The sequence below is a fragment of the Oncorhynchus mykiss genome, chromosome 12, assembly GCF_013265735.2.
Source record: "Oncorhynchus mykiss isolate Arlee chromosome 12, USDA_OmykA_1.1, whole genome shotgun sequence".
Classification (NCBI taxonomy): domain Eukaryota; kingdom Metazoa; phylum Chordata; class Actinopteri; order Salmoniformes; family Salmonidae; genus Oncorhynchus; species Oncorhynchus mykiss.
Genome location: NC_048576.1, coordinates 56,004,945 through 56,027,396, shown reverse-complemented (window position 1 = coordinate 56,027,396; position 22,452 = coordinate 56,004,945). Strand labels below are relative to the sequence as shown.

At 42.5% G+C, this 22,452-nt stretch overlaps 1 protein-coding gene across 1 annotated transcript in view; it reads left to right on the top strand.

The window, feature by feature from the left end:
* Positions 1–11,515: 11,515 nt before the first annotated feature.
* Positions 11,516–22,452, top strand: part of LOC110537818 (teneurin-2) — a 123,829-nt gene continuing 112,892 nt past the window's right edge. The window contains exon 1 of the mRNA XM_021624226.2: positions 11,516–11,858. Coding sequence (XP_021479901.2) covers positions 11,798–11,858 — 61 coding nt within the window. The 5' untranslated portion in view covers positions 11,516–11,797. The remainder of the gene's footprint in view (positions 11,859–22,452) is intronic.

Here is a 22,452-nt window from a genome sequence, read left to right as displayed (position 1 = left end):
CTCCCCTCATATGTCAGATGCTAATTAGCAAGTATCTAATTAGTGTTAGAAGATTAATCACTCTTGGGAAGGGGGGGATTCAGTGGCAGCGTGATGTGACAAAGATGCTGGGAGCTATGCTACTGTGTGAAGGCTGAGGCTCCCCTCAAACAGAAAACATGTGGAAGGAATGGGAAAGCCGATGAGTCACATGGTTCCTGTGTCTCTCTGTGTTAGCCTGAAGCTCATAATGACCATGATAGCTATTATATAGGGAGCTGTGTGATGACCCCACATTGGTCTGAGGTTGACTGAAGGGCAGGTGCCATAATAAGACATTCAGTGCTATACTGGATGTATGACCGTTCATAACAGAACCGTCTACATTGTGATAGTCTTACTTGTGGCGGTGAGAGGAATCTAATACTTGTTCAGTGAAAATAGGGTAGGAGAAGCGGTCGGAGGTTAAGCCTCTTAACCTTGGTGTTACTGTTCTTTTTAATAGTCTGCGGTCCCGCACGAGAATCAATTAACATGAAAAGATGAATGATGGATATGAATGGAGTAAATGATAAATGAGGGAATAAATGATGATAGCATGAAGTGACACTATTTTCTTCTTTACTCAAAGGAGAGTGTTTGATTAAAACTAGTTCCCTTGTTCCCTTCATGGATATAACCAAATCTGATTCCACCTATTAGCTCTAGTGCAAAATCAAGGATCTGTTATTATAAAATGAATTCTGCTGCCTTAAATACAATCAAATCAAAGTTTGAATTACTAATATATCCTCACATTATGCTTAATTAAACTATGTTTACTGTTGTGGAAAAACAGTATATGGTACATTATTGTTGTCTAGAACCTTTTTTTAATTGCACCGGATTATTCAGAACTATGGAGCTGAAAATGTAGTACATCTAACTTAACATTATTCAACTCACTACTATAAACTTGACTTTGGCTTCTCAGAAAGGAATTTAATGTGTGCTCAGAGAGTTAAGAGGGTGGCTTGTGGTGTGGTAGCAGGACATGGCCAAGAGTAGTGATTGTTCATGCAGTTCTACAGACAGCCCGTGGCTACTTAGTAGGCCAAACGGGGGGTGTCTGTTAAGTTTTAAGTTTAATTAGATGAATGCAAAATGAGGCAGCGCTAGGGTGAACTGGCATCTAGATGTATGTTAATTTCCATTTGCATGCCTGGCTTTTTGAGGTATGGGAGTGGGGGCGGGGGGATGGGGAGGGGGAGCACTGAGTTTATCACTGATATAATTGGCACAGGCTTGCTCTCGGTGCTCCCGATTTGATTTTCTTACTCTCCCAGCATTGACGGAGGCGGCTTATGGTAGAGAAATTAACATTACTTTCTTTGGCAACAGCTCTGGTGGAAATTCCTGCAGTCAGCATGTCAATTGCTCACTCCATCAAAACATGAGACATCTGTGGCATTGTGTTGTGTGACAAAATTGCACATTTTACAGTGGCCTTGTATTGTTCCCAGCACAAGGTGCACCTGTGTAATGATTATGCTGTTCAATCAGCTTCTTGATATGTCACACCTGTCAGGTGGATGGATTATCTTGGCAAAGGAAATATCCTCACTAACAGGATTTAAACAAATTTCGCAATTTGAGAGAAATATTGTGTGTATGGGACATTTCTGGGATCTTTTATTTCAGCTCATGAAACATGGGACCAAAACTTTACATGTTGCGTTTATATTTTTGGTCAGTGTATGGCCAGAAGAATGTTGACACCTGTTCATTGAACATCTCATTCCAAAATCATCAGCATTTATATGGAGTTGGTCCACACTTTACTGCTATGACAGATTCCACTCTTCTGGGGAAGCCTTTCCACTAGATGTTGGAACATTGCTGGGTGGACATTCTTCCATTCAGGCACAAGAGCATTAGTGAGGTCGGGCACTGATGTTGGACGATTAGGCCTGGCTCGCAGTCAGCGTTTCAATTCATCCCAAAGTTGTTTGATGGGATTGAGGTCAGGGCTCTGTGCAGGCCAGTCATACTCTTCCACACCGATCTCGACAAACCATTTCTGTATGGACCTCGCTTTGTGTCATTGTATGCTGTAGCGTTAAGATTTCCCTTCACTGGAACTAAGGGGCCTAGTCCAAACAATAAAAAACAGCCCCAGACCATTATTCCTATTCCACCAAACTTTACAGTTGGCACTATGCATTTAGGGAAGGTAGCTTTCTCCTGCCATCAGTTGGACTGCCAGATGATGAAGCGTGATTCATCACTCCACAGAATGCATTTCCAATGGCGGTGAGCTTTACACAACTCAAGCCGACACTTGGCATTACGCATGGTGATCTTAGGCTTGTGTGTGGCTGCTGGGCCATGGAAACCCATTTCATGAATCTCCTGACGAACATTTATTGTGCTGACATTACTTCCAGAGGAAATTTAGAACTCAGTAGTGAGTATTGCAACTGAGGACAGACCATTTTTACACGTTACGTGATTCAGCACTCGCCAGTACTGTTCTGTGAGGTTGTGTGGCCTACCACTTCTCCGCTGAGCCGTTGTTGCTCTTAGACGTTTCCTCTTCACAGTAAAAGCACTTGACTGGGGCAAGGCTAGCAGGGCAGAAATTTGACAAACTAACTTATTGGAAAGGTGGCATCCTATGACGGTGCCAAGTTGAAAGTCACTGAGCTTTTCAAGAAGGCCATTCCTTCTACCGCCAATGTTTGTCTATGCAGATTGCATGGCTGTGTGCTTTATTTTATCTGCAATGGGTGTGACTGAAATATACCAATCTACTAATTTGAGGGGGTGTCAGCATACTTTCGGCCATGTAGTGTATATATGGAGTGGATTCAGAAAGTATTCAGACCCCTTGTCTTTTTCCAAATTTTGTTACATTACAACTTTATTCTAAAATGTATTAAATTGTTTTTTTTTCGTCATCAATCTACACACAATTCTCTATGATGATAAAGCAAAAACAGGTTTTGATAAATGTTTGCAAATGTATAAAACTTTATTGAAATATCACATTTACATAAATATTCAGACTCTTTACTCAATACTTTGTTGAAGCACCTTTGGCAGCCTCAAGTCTTCTTGTGTAATACGCTACAAGCTTAGCACACCTGTCAGGTTGGATGGGGAGCGTCACTGGTCAGCTATTTTCAGGTCTCTCCAGAGATGTTCGATCGGGTTCAAGTCCTGGCTCTGGCTGGGCCACTCAAGGACATTCAAAGACTTGTCCCGAAGCCACTCCTGCATTCTATTGGCTGTGTGCTTAGGCACATTGTCCTGTTGGAAGGTAAACCTTCGCCCCAGTCTGAGGTCCTGAGCTCTCTGGAGCAGGTTTTCATCAAGGATCTCTCTGTACTTTGCTCTTTTCATTTTACATTTGATCCTGACTAGTCAGCCAGTCCCTGCAGCTGAAAAACATCCCCACAGCCTGATGTTGCCACCACCATACTTCAGCGTAAAGATGTTATTGGCCAGGTGATGAGCGGTGCTTAGTTTCCTTCAAATGTGACACTTGGAATTCAGGCCAAAGAGTTCAATCTAGGTTTCATCAGACCAGCAATTCTTGTTTGTCATTGTCTGAGAGTCCTTTAGGTGCCTTTTGTCAAACTCCAATCTGGCTGTGCCTTTTACTGAGGAGCGGCTTCCGTCTAGCCAGTCTAACATAAAGGCCTGATTGGTGGAGTGCTGCAGAGATGGTAGTCCTTCTGGAAGGTTCCACAGCGGAATTCAGATGACCTCTGGAGCTGTGTCAAAGTGACCATCGGGTTCTTGGTCACCTCCTTGACCAAGGCCCTTCTCCCCCAATTGCTCAGTTTGGCCAGCTCTAGGAAGAGTCTTGGTAGGTCCAAAATGTTTCCATTTAAAAATGATGGAGGCCACTGTGTTCTTGAGGACCTTCAATGCTGCAGAAATGTTTTGGTAACCTTCCCCAGAACTGTGCCTCGACACCATCCTGTCTGGGAGCTCTAGAGACAATTCCTATGACCTCATCGCTTGGTTTTAGCTTTGACATGCACTGTGGGACCTTATATAGACAGATCATGTCCAATCAATTGAATTTACCACAGGCCTTTATGGTAGAGTGACCAGACGGAAGCCACTCCTCAGTAAAAGGCACGTGGCAGGGCGCTTGGAGTCTGCCAAAAGGCACCTAACAAGATTCTCTAGTCTGATGAAGCCAAGATTAAACTATTTGGCCTGAATGCCAAGCGTCAGGTTTGGAGGAAACCTGGCACCATCCCTTTGGTGAAGCATGGTGGTGGCAGCATCATGCTGTGGGGATGTGTTCAGGGGCAGGGACTGGGAGACTAGTCAGGATCGAGCTTATAATTAAATTACAATTTTACAACCTAAAGAAGGAAGTACCAGTGACTCGCTCAATACGGAAGTGGTCATATGACGTGGATGCTACAGTACATGACTGTTTTGCTAGCACAGACTGGAATATGTTCCAGGATTCATCCAATGGCATTGAGGAGTATACCACCTCAGTCACCGGCTTCATCAATAAGTGCATCGACAACGTCGTCCCTACAGTGACCGTACATACATATCCCAACCAGAAGCCATGGATTACAGGCAACATCCGCACCGAGCTAAAGGCTAGAGCTGCCCATTTCAAGGAGTGGGACAAAAATCTGGATGCTTATAAGAAATCCCGCTATGCCCTTAGACAACCCATCAAATAGGCAAAGCGTCAATACAGGACTAAGACTGAATCCTACTGCACCGGCTCTGACGCTTGTCGGATGTGGCAGAGCTTGAGTAATATAATGGACTACAAAGGGAAACACAGCCATGAACTACCAAGTGACGTGAGCTTACCAGATTAGATAAATGCCTTTTATGCTCGCTTTGAGTCAAGCAACACTAAAGCATGCATGAGAGCAACAGCTGTTCCAGGCGACTGTGTGATCACCCTCTCCATAGCCGATGTGAGCAAGACCTTTAAACAGGTCAACATTCACAAATCCGTGGAGCCAGACCGATTACCAGGATGTATACTCAAAGCATGTGCGGACCAACTGGCAAGTATCTTCACTGACATTTTCAACCTCTCCCTGATCGAGTCTGTAATACCTACATGTTTCAAACAGACCACCATAGTCCCAGTGTCCAAGAAAGCGAAGGTAACCTGCCTAAATAAATACCGCCCCATAGCACTCAGTAATCATGAAGTGCTTTGAAGGCTGGTCATGGCTCACATCAACAACATCATGCCTGAAACCCTAGACCCACTCTAATTCCATACCGCTCCAACAGATCCACAGATGACGCAATCTGAATCGCACTCCACACTGCCCTTTTCCACCTGGACAAAATGTGATAATGCTGTTCATTGACTACAGCTCAGCGTTCAACACTATAGTGCCCACAATGCTCATCACTAATCTAAGGACCCTGTGAATTAACACCTCCCTCTGCAACTGGATCCTGAACTTTCTGAGGGGCCGCCCCCAGGTGCTAGGCAACAACACATCTGCCACGCTGATCCTCAACACTGAGGCCCCCAGCGGTGCGTGCTTAGTCTCCTCCTGAACTCCCTGTTCACCCACGACTGCGTGGCCAAAATGACTCCAACACCATCATTAAGTTTGCTGATGACAAAACAATGGTAGGCCTGATCACCGACAACGATGAGACAGCCTGTAGGGAGGAGGTCAGAGACCTGGCAGTGTGGTGCCAGGAGAACAACATCTCCCTCAATGTGAGCAAGACAAAGGAGATGGTTGTGGACTATAGCAAAATGAGGGCCGAACAGGCCCCATTAACATGAATGGGGATGAAGTGGAGCGGGTCGAGAGTTTTAAGTTCCTTGGTGTCCACATCACCAACAAACTATCATGGTCCAAACACACCAAAACAGTAGCGAAAAGGCCACGACAACACATTTTCCCCCACACGAGACTGAAAAGATTTTGCATGGGCCCCCAGATTCTCAAAAAGTTCTACCACTGCACCATCGAGAGCATCCTGACCATAAGACGCTACAGAGGGTAGTGCGTACAGCCCAGTACATCACTGGGGCCAAGCTTCCTGACATCTACAGTAGGACCTATATATTAGGTGGTGTCAGAGGAAGGCCAAGAAATGGTCAAAGACTCCAGTCACCCAAGTCATAGAATGTTCTCTCTACTACCGCACGGCAAGCAGTACCGGAGTGCCAAGTCTAGGACCAAAAGGCTCCTTAACAGCTTCTATCCACAAGCCATAAGACTCCTGAATAATTCATCAAAATGGCCACCCGACTATTGACATTGACGCCACCCCCATTTGTTTTTACACTGCTGCTACTCGCTGTTTATTATCTACGCATAGTCACTTTACAAATTACCTCAACTAACATGTACCCCCGCACATTGACTCTGTACCAGTACCCTTTGTATATAGCCTCATTATTGTTATGTAATTTTTTAAGTATAAAAAAAGCATTTAAACGTATGCACTCACTACTGTAAGTCGCTCTGGACAAATGTGTCTGCTAAATTAATCAAATGTAATTAATGCATGGGCTCTATTTAGAAATATATATATATATTGTAGAATATTACAGCCGGTATTCAATGTGTTCTACATGTGAGCATTTGCGGCTCTGCACAGACTAGTAACATAATTAAACTTAAAATATGATATTCTATTATTTTGAAATACAATTCATTCATTTTTTATTCATTTTTGCCTCAATGAAATGATACATTATGTATTTGTGATGGTGTATAACACTTGAGTTGTGATGTTTTGGGTTTTTCTCATTTTTACATTTAGCCTACACTAACAAACTAATGAAAATATTTCGTTTTTTTCGAATTCTAATGGTAGGCCTACCTAAAACCTTCATAAATACAACCAAATTCTACTTTTTTTTTCATATATGAAATGTATTTATTAGACTGTTAGAATGAATTGTCTCAGAAGGGTATTGCTAGATGCTCAGCTTTTCTAGTGTTAATAGTCGGAGTCGAGAAACACCAGGTTTTGTATGACTCCGGTTCAAAATTCTACAAAGATCCAGCAAAAACAAGTACCATATGCATTTCAGTTAACTCAATCAAATCAATCAAATGTATTTATAAAGCCCTTTTTTACATCAGCCGATGTCAGAAAGTGCTGTACAGAAACCCAGACTAAAACCCCAAACAGCAATGCAGATGTAGAAGCACCGTGGCTTGGAAAAACTCCCTAGAAAGGCAGGAACCTAGGAAGAAACCTAGAGAGGAACCAGGCTATGAGGGGTGGCCAGTCCTCTTCTGGCAGTGCTGGGTGTTATAACAGAACATGGCCAAGATGTTCAAATGTTCATAGATGACCAGCAGGGTCAAATAATAATAATCACAGTGGTTGTAGAGGGTGCAACAGGTCAGCACCTCAGGAGTAATCAAACTAACAACCCAATGATCATCTCACAGTACAAATTAGCTAGCAAGCTAGCTAAATGTCCATGAATGTTTAGTGTTTTAACATGCGCCCAAATGAAAATAGTTGGTTGGTTTTGATATTTTAATCTGTGTGTCATGATCACGTCTGGTGTGGATGGAAAAATCAATATGCGCGCAAGGGCGGACGTGGACACGCATGTGACTGGTGTAGTCAACATGTTACAAGGAACGGGACAGACATGAATGCGTACAAGAAAGCCCTTTACAACCTCAGATGAGACATCAATCACGAAAAAGGACAATGTGGAATGAAGGGGAATCCTATTACACCAGGTTTCACCATCAATGTAAAGCCCTAGTTGTTTTGTTTATTTGACATAGTCATTTCTGAAGATTATTATTATTAGATTGTCCCTCATTCTCTCATTTTAATATAGTGAAACTATTGCTTTTTTAATATTTATTTTTTCAAAAGAAACATTGAACATCTAATACTCATATCAGAGTGTAAAAGCAGATGAGCTAGTTTGACTATTTTTGGCCATTTTCTTGTGTTTTGTGAGGGAAAACTGAGTGGGTTGAGCAAAACACGTCAACCCTGTTACCTATAGATAGACAGCCTAGAAATGTTTTTGCAATTAAATTTTTTTTGTGATTCAATTGCCACTCCCTGTTGCACACAACAAGCTTCCATTCCCCCTGTCAAGAGGGGACTTATGGCAGATTTTTTAAATGAAATGTTCAACCCTGTTACAGTCAACCCTGTTACGGTCAACCCTGTTAGTTTATTTGGCACCCTGTCACTAAGTTAGGTGAATTTTTTTTTTTTTAAATCAATTTACTCTTCTCAACAGACACCAAATCAGTGTAAGAACCCACATACGTATCTACCTCAAATACCTTGTAAACCGGCAGTGTTTTTTTTTTTAATGACTTCCTCATCTAGGTACCCAACATATACAATTATCTGTAAGGTCCGATTCAACCACAAAGACCAGGGAGGTTTTCCAATGCCTCGCAAAGAAGGGCACCCATTGGTAGATGGGTAAACATTTAAAAAGCAGACATTGAATATCCCTTTGATCGTGGTGACGGTATCATGTTATGGGTATGCTTGTTATCGGCAAGGACTAGGGAGTTTTTTAGAATAAAAAAAAAAACACGGAATAAAGCTAAGCACAAGCAAAATGTCAGAAAACCTGGTTCAATCTGCGTTCCAGCAGATACTGGGATATCAATTCACCTTTCATCAGTCTGGTAATACGAGGCTACGAGGCATCCTGACACACACAATGAAGGACAGTAAGTTAAAGCATTTAGATTTGTGTTCACTTTGAGTTAGCAATGAATGTTCACATGGGCATTTTGCTCTCCCCTGTGCTCTTTTAATCGCTGTAAAATGCAATTGGAATATTGTGGTGAAGCGGCTATGCTACCTTTGCTCTTATCCATGCAGGGGCACATTATCGTGTTCGGACAATGCCATATAGTTGTTTCACACGGGATCGCACATTGTGAGGGCTTTTTTTGATGGACAGAAAATGTGTCCCTTACCATATCGTCTTGATAACTCCAGCAGTACATAGTAGGCCTCACTAAATTCAATTTCTCCTCTATTTGAATGTCTTTGGTGCTGAACATCCAGTCACTTTAATCGTTGACACCCACTCACAACACAGGCGGGTCTCTGTTAATTCAGATAAATGATACTGTAGCTGAGGGCATTACTTATACAGTATGTGAAACACTACAACATGGGCATGGTTATGTTCTGATTGGCTTTATAGACATTTGTGAATGTCTGATATCTGTACACTACTGATATTACTTAGTTTTCCCCAAACCAATTTTCACAATATACCCAAGATTAGATGATAAACTGCAATATGGCTCAGATAGGTTGAAGGTATGAAAAACATGCCTGGCTCTCAGATATATTTCCTCCAAATCAACAGTAATAGCAGGCCTACTCTCTGATATATATTGTGTGTGTGTATAGTGCAGTATAGTGTAGTGTCCTCAGGGACGGCTGTAAATGAGGACCCAATGGGCCCGTGATGAAACAGCTGAGGCCCAACAGAAGTCCATCACACAGTAGAGGAGATGAGCCTTACTGTATTTACCCCTACCAGTCACATTTACTCCTCTTGCTTGGCTTTTTTTTTCACCTGTCAGGTGTTTTTTCCCTCCTTGTTCTCTGCCTGTCTATTTTCCTTTTAGTTTCCTGTAAAGGTTAACCAATCTTTGCTTAATCTCTGACAGGAAGACAAACGGCCAGGCTCAATCAGAGCTCAAATCCCCTCTCCCTCCCCTCCTGTTACAGGGGAGGGACACACACACACACACACACACACACACACACACACAGAGGCATAATTTAACGACGGCTGTTGCCGAAATATAATGTGAGCCCAAACATTTGAATTAAGCTAAATTGCCATTTCCATAAAATATTGATTCTCATACTTCAGGCATTTGCTTGTGGTGGGTATTTTAGTGTCTGTCTAGTGATTTCCAGTTATGTCTACCTGATCAAAGTTCTGCTGGAGACGGAACTCAGTGGTGGCGTTGGAATAACGCAGTATGAGTATGCATATTTACAGGTCGGGAAGAATGAAATTGCAGAGCCTGTGAAGATCAAATTTACACTTGTAACAAACATGTGAATATGAATAACTTGATTCTCTTCCTGTGATATCTTATGTTCTCACGGCTTAGAGAGAATAATATTTGATCTCATTAAAATGACTGGGATATCAAAGCAGAGGTGGACAGTTGTCAAGCTGTACTACTTTCTAGATGTGTTACCATAGCGCCAAGCTGACTGATTTTAACTGACGTGGCATAGTAGGAGCCTTGCCTTCACAAGATTGTGTGATCCATAGAAAAATGACATACCACTAGTTTACCAGCTCTCTTTAAAATATATAAATCATGTATCATAAGCCTTCCATGTGACCTAAAATAGGCCAACTCACCATGCTGTTAGAAGATGACTAATCCATCCAGACCAGTATGTTAAATTTAGAAAGCAGGTTGACGTTTATTGTCATGAATATTGCCCTGGGGGCAAAACTGAGCGATTTCCACTAGGTGGGCCAGCTGCAAAGTCAAAATTTACTATGTCATACAAATTCCTGAAAATTTAAGGTAAGGTTAGACATTATGTTAGCAATGTGGTTAGGGTTAAGGTTAGGGTTAGTTTTAAAACCAGCTAGTGTGCCAGCTAGTGACCACTCTGCAGAGCTGCCTCCAGGGCAAGATTCATGACCATAAATGCCAACCTGCATATAGAACAGAGTTTGGTTGACTCTGTGCTGTTGTGTCCAACACTCCAGATTGGGCTTTTTAAATTTAGACTAAAGACAACAGGAGTTTTCTCACACTCCTACTCAACCAGAACTGCAGCTATGGATCAGTATCCTTTGATCTTTGAGCAGCCCGGGTCCCAGCTCTGCAGCCCTGTTGAACCAGGAAGTCACCCAGGTGGAAGATGATGGAGGGCAGGAAGCCAGCATGTCCTCCTGGAACCCAGTTCTCCACTGAGTTTTGGACCGGGTGGCAGCATGAAACTTCACAGGAGCATCGGCTGTTGACAGGACACAGCTTGCTCCAGCACTGGCTACTGTCATAGCTGAGGTGATGAGACCTTCCTACTCTTCAGGCATAGCCTGCTCAAAGCATAGAATAGTGATATTAGGCTAGTAACGTTTCAAATAAAATAGTGTGGTGACCCCTCATTGACATTTGTATTAAGCATACTCTGTTATTTCAATGACAAATTCCTTTGTGGGAATAAATACCACTGGGATTCCTGATTGGAAATGAATGTAGCCTATTTACTGTCTTGAATTACTCCCCAATTACTGATCTATGTTGGAGGTAGAGACCATCATTACAATCTCCTCTATGTTGTTTGTAATACATTTTCTGACCCACAATCTTCAAAATCAAATTGTCCTCTCTCTCCTGCTTTCTCTCTTCCCCGCTCCCTCTCACTCTCCACATCTCCTTATTCCTAGAGAACATGCATTAATTACCACATTCCACCCCCCTCTGTTCTCTGCTGGTAGCTTCTTCTTTGTGCAGAACAGCGATGAGGCAGCAAGCTCCATGCTCCCTCACTTCAGAGCAGCTCTTTCTTTGAAAAGCGCCCAACCCTTTTTCCCGTTCTATTCCTCTCACTCCCAGATATATTTTTCTCCACTCATTTACTTCGCAAACTCGTACTACATGTTGTGTAAGGGTGAGTGAGATGCAACACAATATTCCAATAAACTTTACCACAAACTGAAATTGTCCGCGCCTAGTGCCAACACCTTTTGATTTAGAAGTATTATTGAACATTGCGGACCCGCGCTGCTTTGAGACTTTGCTGCAGAATTGAGTTCAAAGCGCGGAGAGAGTGGCCGCGTTTGTGCGGAGATATGCGGGGAGCGACGCACCAGTCTGGCTTGCACAGAACGAAAGGGCTGTTACAAGAGCCAGGTAAGGATACCCTTTTAACTCGCACGCTTTCTTTCATAGGCAGGAAGTGCGTGCGGTCACTCCGTGAGTGTACCTGTTAGATTGACAACAGACAACAGAACTGTTAAACTTGTAAGGTTTGTTATTTGAGATGGAGCAATTGAGAAATTAGAGATTAACCTGGACAATAACTTGCTATAATATGCATCAAAATCTCTCTGTATGTTTGCTACAGAACCGTTAATCTCATTAGTCTATTATGAGTTGCCTTTCCGCCTATTTTTATCTGTCTGAAATATCAACGGAGATGTGCATCATCTTCACATAATCGAATGACAGCTTGAGGAAGACCTGTGCCTCTTTATGTGTTGTGATTAGTTGCACCCATGCCGAATGCATATATAAAGGAAATATCTTATTCTGTTGATGGTAAACTCATTTTAATACATTATTTGTAAGCATGTGATTATAATTCCTATAAAAAGCAGTAGGCCTATGACTACATGTTGAAGTGTTTTGGCATCATTATATTGGTTTTTGAGATACCATTAATGGTTGTAATATGTGTATTGTCGTGTTATTAAATGTATAATTCACCTAAATTACACATATTTTTTTACATTGGGGAAAATAGCCTACTCTACCTCGAGATTTAGCAACCCAAGATTGAGCTGATTGTTTACATAGCAACATTATTGCATTAGCATTATCAGAGCAAAACAATGTGAGTGACAGGACCCCTGTTAGCATCCTCCAAATAGCATGCCTGAAAATCCTCAAAGTAACTTCAAATGTTGTAACATAATTTCTTGGGGAGGTTGAATATAATATCAAATGTCAGATATTAACTTTGAATAAACACTTTAAAAAAAATAGTCTTCTACACTGTTATAGGCCTATGTGGTATTCACCATAATACTGAGATTTAATTAGATTTATTACAGTACAATTACTAATTTCTCACTGGTGATTTTTGGTCTGTTTTATTATTGGTTGAAAGGGAGAGATGCAATTTAGATGTAATAAAACTGACTTGAATGGAGCATCACCAATTCATAGCACACACACACACCTCACACACTCCCACTCCTACACATACAGTGCCTTCAGAAATTATTCGTACTCCTTAACTTATTACTGGTTACATGTGGTCTGGTTACACGTGGTTTAAGGCCGGTTGGGCAAACTGCCACATTATCTAAAATTACATTGGAGGTGGCTTTTGGTAGAGAAATTAATATTAAATTCTCTGGCAACAGCTCTGCTGGACATTCCTGCAGTCAGCATGCCAATAGCATGCTCCCTCAAAACTTGAGACATCTGTGGCATTGTGTTGTCTGACAAAACTGCACATTCTTATTGCCGGGACAAAAAATGTCCCCGGCACAAGGTGCACCTGTGTAATGATCATGTCGTTTAATCAGCTTCTTGATATGCCACATCTGTCAGGTGGATGGATTATCTTGGCAAATGAGAAATGCTCATCAATAGAGAGAAAACACATTTGTGCACAAGATTTTAGAGAAATAAACTTTTTGTGCGTGTGGAAAATATAACAGATTTTTTTTGTTTCAGCTCATGAAACATGGGACCAACACTTTACATATTGCATTTATATTTTTGTTCAGTGTAGTATGTACAGTCTTTTCAGAAAGTATTCATACCCCTTGACTCTTTCCACATTTAGTTGTTAGCCTGAATTCAAAATGGATTAAATAGATTTTTTTCTCTACACACAATACCCCATAATGACAAAGTGAATTTTTTTTAATAAATTCTAGGAAATGTATTGAAAATCAAATAGAGAAATATCTCATTTATATACTGTAAGTAGCCCTATTCACACCCCTGAGCTAATACTTAGTAGAAGCACCTTTGGCAGCAATTACAGCTGAGTCTTTCTGGGTAAGTCTCTAAGTCAAAACTGAAAATTCACTATCTTCTTGGTAAGCAACACCAGTGTATATTTGGCCTTGTGTTTTAGGTTATTGTCCTGCTGAAAGGTGAATTCATCACCCAGTGTCTGGTGGAAAGCAGACTGAACCAGGTTTTCCTGTAGAATTTTGCCGGTGCTCAGCTCCATTCCGTAAATGTTTTGATTGTGAAAAACTCCCCAGTCCTTAATGATTACAAGCATACCCATAACATGATGCCATTTGTAAACATTTCTAAAAACATAATTCCACTTTGACATTAAGGCATATTGAAAACAAAATCTCTATTTAATTCATTTTAAATTCAGGCTGTAACACACCAAAATGTGGAAAAATACTTTCTGAAGGCACTTTACATATGAACCAAACAGTTGTAAACGAACCAGACCATGCAGTGGCATCGCACAGTTTCGCAGGCCGAAAAACTGGGGCAGAGAGATAAATGTGCTGTTTTATGCATAGAGAGCCTATTATATTTTGAGAGGCTATGTCATTAACCTTCAACGTTCCAGAATGGAGTGAAAATGGCATCCATATTGGTCAGTGAAAAATCCAAACCAGTCTAATTGGAATTATTGGCAGTAGAGGCATAATCCAGATTTTTCTTATGCAGGAATGAAAAAGCAAGGCATGTGATATATCAGAAATTGTGTAATCGAATTACCGTCAACCTAAAATATTGTCTTATAAATATAAATACAGTTTATACAGGTTTTATACAAATGTTGTGTATAAATAGCCTATACATATATGTAAACAGACCATAAATGTCTTCATTTTCTTTGAAAGCTGTGATATGATACTATATCAGTACCTGTTGCATTGCAAGTCCTATCATCAACTGATTTCGGCCAATGTATGGCTGTAGATTGACTGCATTGTTTGAATGGAATATTGGCATTTAGAAAAATGTATGGAATTATTCATCTAAAATTATCTGGCTAGCTAGCTAACAAACATAGTAGGCCTACAGTGCAGATACTTTCTTAAAATGCATTATTTTACGCTATCTTATCACAACACTGGCAAACTGTGGTTTGCAAACTCCCTGACCAAAATGGCTGACATTTAGGCCATCAAAACGCGGCTCATGTCCATTCTATTATTCAAATTCTTAAATATGTGGTTTTATAGCTAATCTCATGCTATTTTACACATTTTGCCATGAGGCAGAGAGAACATGTTGCAGTTTTAAAGCTAATTTCCTGTAATATATATATTTTTTAATTTATGACATGTTCATATGCTATCTGGGGGGGCCCAACCTCCTTGGGAGAACCCCAACCATGATTTCAGGAAAATAGTTATATATCTCATCAATATTCTAAATATTCTAAAAATGTGTTTAGTGTTTATTCCTTCTCCACATCATTGCGGGATTAATATTGGTTGTCTGCAAGACATACCCTTTGCTTCATTTGACATTCGAAGCAGTGGGACAGATTTCCATTTCATTCTCTATATCTGAAATTAGAGGAAGTCTTGGCTCTCTCAGCATCAAATCCTCCTGCTGAAAACATGGGCACAGTTAAGAGGACAGGAGAAGAGAGGGAGAGGACATGAAAGAGGGAGAGGAGATGGAAATAAAACAATTTTCTGCCCAGTCAAGGTGTGTGTGGGTGTGTTGTGGAGGTTTCACCTTTACATATGTCACATCTGTGCAGCGTGGGGTGCAGAGGAGGCTGGGGGTGACTGAGGCACGTCCAGGTTTTTACGAGGCTCTTCAAATTTGACCGGCAAGAAGCAATTTACCTCAGCCTAGGACCCATAAACCTTATGACAGACAGCGGGAGAGGGCGTGTGATTGAAAAGCTTCCCAGACTCCGGTACAGCATGCATTATGAGGAGCAGCAGAGAGGCATCTTTCAGCAGCTTGTCCATATCAATCCTGACTGCTCTTGGTTCAGGAGGGGGGATTCTGCACACCAATCCTCACCTCTGTCCGTCTCTATGTACCACACTGCTATGTGAACAGTGTTTGTAGAAGGCGCAATTTCTCATCCACCCTGATCACACGCCACTGTGAAACAAGAGCGAAATTTCATGCTGTTTTTCTGCAGCTTGGAGATGGAGAGAGGGATAGGATAAATGATAGTGGAATACAGGTCTGTTTCCATTGGTCCATTGCTCCTTTGTTACAGTACAGACTAATTACACCCACTTGTGCATCTTTTCTGGCAAAAAAAAAGAGAAGGATTGAAAATATGGATTCCATTAACCTTGCAGGCAAAGGGCCACTCCAGCATCACATTAGCAGTGAGGGGAATTGGGGAACGCATACAATTCTATTATTGTTTTATAAGCTGACAATTTGTTAATTTGCTGTGTCTGAAGTGTAAACGGACTGTTTCATCAAGAGCATCTTAATGGGATGTGCATGATGGAAGCGGCTTAGAGGTGTGGAGGGCCCTGATAAACAGGAGACTGTTGGGATACACACACATGCTCGTGCACCCACACACACACATGCATAGAGGCACACAAAAATATTATGCATACTCAAATACTGACACATGAACACATCAACGTGTTGTTGTAATGGTTGGCAGGTCTGAAACTTCTTGATAGATAATGCCATTCTCTTGCTCAAGGCCAGCTTGGACCTGCTGTTGATCTTTGTTGGTGTCAATGGCAACAACAGAGTAATGGTGTCTTCTTCCGTGTGTAGTGTAGTGTAGTGGAGTGGAGTGTAGTGTAGTGTAGTAGCGTGCACGTGGCAGTAGCCCCGCTTGATGGTCTCTACTGGTACTCAGCCACAGGGCTTCTGTTGCATTGAGATTGCTGGGAGGTCAAACTCAGATTAATCTTGAGTTTAAGCACCATCTCAGGGTGGTGTCACAAACCTACTGTATATACAAACATATGAATAGCTTCAACAATGTAGTTGAAATACAATCATAAACATAACATATTGACTTCCGGCGCCAACAGAGATGGCCGCCTCGCTTCGCGTTCCTAGGAAACTATGCAGTATTTCGATTTTTTACTTGTTATTTCTTACATTGGTACCCCAGGTAATCTTAGGTTTCATTACATACAGTCGGGAGGAACTACTGAATATAAGAGCAACGTCAACTCACCATCAGTACGACCAGGAATATGACTTTCCCAGAGCGGATACTGTGTTCTGCCTTCCACCCAGGACAATGGATCGGATCCCAGCCAGCGACCCAAAACAACGACGTCGTAAAAGAGGCAAACGAAGCGGTCTTCTGGTCAGGCTCCGGAGACGGGCACATCGCGCACCGCTCCCTAGCATACTACTCGCCAATGTCCAGTCTCTTGACAACAAGGTTGATGAAATCCGAGCAAGGGTAGCATTCCAGAGAGACATCAGAGACTGTAACGTTCTTTGCTTCACGGAAACATGGCTCACTCGAGAGACGCTATCGGAGTCGGTGCAGCCAGCTGGTTTCTTCACATATCGCGCCGACAGAAACAACCATCTTTCTGGTAAGAAGAGGGGCGGGGGGGTATGCCTTATGATTAACGAGACGTGGTGTGATCATAACAACATACAGGAACTGTCCTTCTGTTCACCTGACTTAGAATTCCTCACAATCAAATGTCGACCGCATTATCTACCAATGGAATTCTCTTCGATTGTAATCACAGCCGTATATATTGACCCCCAAGCAGACACATCGATGGCCCTGAACAAACTTTATTTGACTCTGTGCAAACTGGAAACCACATATCCGGAGGCTGCATTCACTGTAGCTGGGGATTTTAACAAGGCTAATCAAGACTCCCTAAATTGTATCAGCATATCGATTGCGCAACCAGGGCTGGTAAAAACCTGGATCATTGTTATTCTAACTTCCGCGACGCATATAAGGCCCTCCCCCACCCTCCTTTCGGGAAAGCTGACCACAACTCCATTTTGTTGCTCCCAGCCTACAGACAGAAACTAAAACAAGAAGCTCCCGCTCTCAGGTCTGTTCAACGCTGGTCTGACGAATCTGATTCCACGCTTCAAGACTGCCTCGATCACGCGGATTGGGATATGTTCCGCATTGCGTCCAAAAACAACATTGACGAATACGCTGATTCGGTGAGCGAGTTCATTAGAAAGTGCATTGACAATGTCGTACCCATAGCAACGATTAAAACATTCCCAAACCAGAAACCGTGGATTGATGGCAGCATTCGCGTGAAACTGAAAGCGCAAACCACTGAGCCGCAATTCAACGGCTCAGACACAAGAGGTATGTATCAGGGTCTACAGTCAATCACGGATTTTAAAAAGAAACCAGCTCCGTCGCGGACCAGGATGTCTTGCTCCCAGACAGACTAAATCACTTTTTTGTCCGCTTTGAGGACAACACAGTGCCACTGACACGGCCCGCAACCAAAACCTGCAGACTCTCCTTCACTGCAGCCAACGTGAGTAAAACATTTAAATGTGTTCGCAAGGCTGCAGGTCCAGACGGCATCCCCAGCCACGTCCTCAGAGCATTCGCAGACCAGCTGGCTGGTGTGTTTATGGACATATTCAATCAATCCTTATCCCAGTCTGCTGTTCCCACATGCTTCAAGAGGGCCACCATTGTCCCTGTTCCCAAGAAAGCTAAGGTAACTGAGCTAAACGACTACTGCCCCGTAGCACTCACTTCCGTCATCATGAAGTGCTTTGAGTGACTCGTCAGGGACCATATCACCTCCACCCTACCTGACACCCTAGACCCACTCCAATTTGCTTACGGCCCAAATAGGTCCACAGACGACGCAATCGCAACCACACTGCACACTGCCCTAACCCATCTGGACAAGAGGAATACCTATGTGAGAATGCTGTTCATCGACTACAGCTCAGCATTTAACACCATAGTACCCTCCAAACTCGTCATCAAGCTCGAGACCCTGGTTCTCGACCCCGCCCTGTGCAACTGGGTTCTGTACTTCCTGACGGGCCGCCCCCAGGTGGTGAGGGTAGGTAACAACATCTCCACCCCACTGATCCTCAACACTGGGGCCCCACAAGGGTGCGTTCTGAGCCCTCTCCTGTACTCCCTGTTCACCCACGACTGCGTGGCCATGCACGCCTCCAACTCAATCATCAAGTTTGCGGACGACACAACAGTGGTAGGCTTGATTACCAACAACGACGAGATGGCCTACAGAGAGGAGGTGATGGCCCTCAGAGTGTGGTGTCAGGAAAATAACCTCACACTCAACGTGAACAAAACAAAGGAGATGATTGTGGACTTCAGGAAACAGCAGACGGGACAGTAGTGGAGAGGGTAGTAAGTTTTAAGTTCCTCGGCGTACACATCACGGACAAACTGAATTGGTCCACCCACACAGACAGCGTCGTAAAGAAGGCGCAGCAGCGCCTCTTCAACATCAGGAGGCTGAAGAAATTCAGCTTGTCACCAAAAGCACTCACAAACTTCTACAGATGCTCAATCGAGAGCATCCTGTCGGGCTGTATCACCGCCTGGTACGGCAACTGCTCCGCCCACAACCGTAAGGTTCTCCAGAGGGTAGTGAGGTCTGCACAACGCATCACCGGGGGCAAACTAACTGCCCTCCAGGACACCTACATCACCCGATGTCACAGGTACGACATAAAGATCATCAAGGACAACAACCACCCGAGCCACTGCCTGTTCACCCCGCTATCATCCAGAAGGCGAGGTCAGTACAGGTGCATCAAAGCAGGGACCGAGAGACTGAAAAACAGCTTCTATCTCAAGGCCATCAAACTGTTAAACAGCCACCAGTAACATTGAGTGGCTGCTGCCAACACACTGTCTCAACTCCAGCCACCTTAATAATGGAAATTGATGTAAAAATATATCACTAGCCACTTTAAACAATATTACTTCATATAATGTTTACATACCCTACATTACTCATCTCATATGTATATGTATACCGGGAGACTCATGGGGCAGCGCACAATCGGCCCAGTGTCGTCCGGGTTAGGGGAGGGTTTAGCCGGCAGGGATGTTCTTGTCCCATTGAACTCAAGCAACTCCTGTGACGGGCCGGGTGCAATGCACGCTGACACGGTCGCCAGGTGTACAGTGTTTCCTCCGACAAAATGGTGCAGCTGGCTTCCGTTTTTTTGTTGTCAAGAAGCAGGGTTGTGTTTCGGGGGACGCACGGCTCTAAGACCTTCGCCTCTCCCGAGTTCGTTTGGGAGTTGCAGCGATGAGACAAGACTGTAACTACCAATTGGATACCACAAAATTAGGGGGTTAAAGTATTATAAAAAAACATTTAAAAATGGAATAGAGCTAAGCACAGGCAAAATCCTAGAGGAAAACCTGGTTTAGTCTATTTTCCACCAGACACTGGGACATAAATTCACCTTTCAGCAGGACAATAACCTAAAACACAATGTCATTGGAGTTGCTTACCAAGGAGACAGTGAATGTTCCTGAGTGATCGAATTACAGTTTTGACTTAAATCTACTTAAAAATCTATGGCAACGTCTGAAAATGGTTGTCTATCAATAATCAACAACCAATTTGACAGAGTTTGATGAATTTTGAAAATGATAATGGGCAAATGTTTCACATCTAGGTGTGGAAAGCTCTTAGAGACTCACAGCTGTAATCGCTGCTGAAGGTGGTTCTACAAAGTATTGACTCAGTGGTGGGAATAGGCCTACTTACGTAAATGAGATATTTCTCTATTTCATTTTCAATACATTTGCACACTTGTAAAAAAACATGTTTTCACTTTGTCATTATGGGGTATTGTGTGTAGATGGGTGAGAGAAAAATATATGTTTAATACATTTTGAATTCGGCCTGTAACACAACTAAATGTGGAAAAGTTCAAAGTGTATGAATACTTTCTGAAGGTACTGTACATGCTACACTGAACAAAAAGATTAATGCAATATGTAAAGTGTTGGTCTCATGTTTCATAAGATGAAATTTAAAAATTAAAGAAGCTTATTTCTCTCAAATTTTGTGCACAAATGTGTTTACAGTGGGGCAAAAAAGTATTTAGTCAGCCACCAATTGTGCAAGTTCTCCCACTTAAAAAGATGAGAGAGGCCTGGAATTTTCATCATAGGTACACATCAACTATGATGTCAACTATGATGTGACTAGACCTATGACTAGGATTTTTAATGAATTTATTTGCAAATTATGGTGGAAAATAAGTATTTGGTCACCTACAAAAAAGCAAGATTTCTGGCTCTCACAGACCTGTAACTTCTTCTTTAAGAGGCTCCTCTGTCCTCCACGTTACCTATATTAATGGCACCTGTTTGAACTTGTTATCAGTATAAAAGACACCTGTCCACAACCTCAAACAGTCACACTCCAAACTCCACTATGGCCAAGACCAAAGAGCTGTCAAAGGACACCAGAAACAAAATTATAGACCTGCACCAGGCTGGGAAGACTGAATCTGCAATAGGTAAGCAGCTTGGTTTGAAGAAATCAACTGTGGGAGCAATTATTAGGAAATGGAAGACATACAAGACCACTGATAATCTCCCTCGATCTGGGGCTCCACGCAAGATCTCACCCCATGGGGTCAAAATGATCACAAGAACGGTGAGCAAAAATCCCAGAACCACACGGGGGGACCTAGTGAATGACCTGCAGAGAGCTGGGACCAAAGTAACAAAGCCTACCAACAGTAACACACTATGCCGCCAGGGACTCAAATCCTGCAGTGCCAGACGTGTCCCCCTGCTTAAGCCAGTACATGTCCAGGCCCGTCTGAAGTTTGCTAGAGAGCATTTGGATGATCCAGAAGGAGATTGGGAGAATGTCATATGGTCAGATGAAACCGAAATATAACTTTTTGTTAAAAACTCAACTCGTCGTGTTTGGAGGACAAAGAATGCTGAGTTGCATCCAAAGAACACCATACCTACTATGAATCATGGGGGTGGAAACATCATGCTTTGGGGCTGTTTTTCTGCAAAGGGACCAGGACGACTGATCCGTGTAAAGGAAAGAATGAATGGGGCCATGTATCATGAGATTTTGAGTGAAAACCTCCTTCCATCAGCAAGGGCATTGAAGATGAAACGTGGCTGGGTCTTTCAGCATGACAATGATCCCAAACATTGGCAACGAAGGAGTGGCTTCATAAGAAGCATTTCAAGGTCCTGGAGTGGCCTAGCCAGTCTCCAGATCTCAACCCCATAGAAAATCTTTGGAGGGAGTTGAAAGTCCGTGTTGCCCAGCAACAGCCCCAAAACATCACTGCTCTAGAGGAGATCTGCATGGAGAAATGGGCCAAATACCAGCAACAGTGTGTGAAAACCTTGTGAAGACTTACAGAAAACGTTTGACCTCTGTCATTGCCAACAAAGGGTATATAACAAAGTATTAAGATAAACTTTTGTTATTGACCAAATAATTATTTTCCACCATAATTTGCAAATAAATTCATTAAAAATCCTACAATGTGATTTTCTGGATATTTTTTGTCTCATTTTGTCTGTCATAGTTGAAGTGTACTTATGATAAAAATTACAGGCCTCTCTCATCTTTTTAAGTGGGAGAATTTGCACAATTGGTGGCTGACTAAATACTTTTTTGCCCCACTGTATATCCCTATTGGTGAGCATTTTTCCTTAGCCAAGATAATCCATCCACCTGACATGATCATTACACAGGGGCACCTTGTGCTGGGGACAATAAAAGGCCACTTTAAAATGTGCAGCTTTGTTACACAACACAATGCCACACAGTGT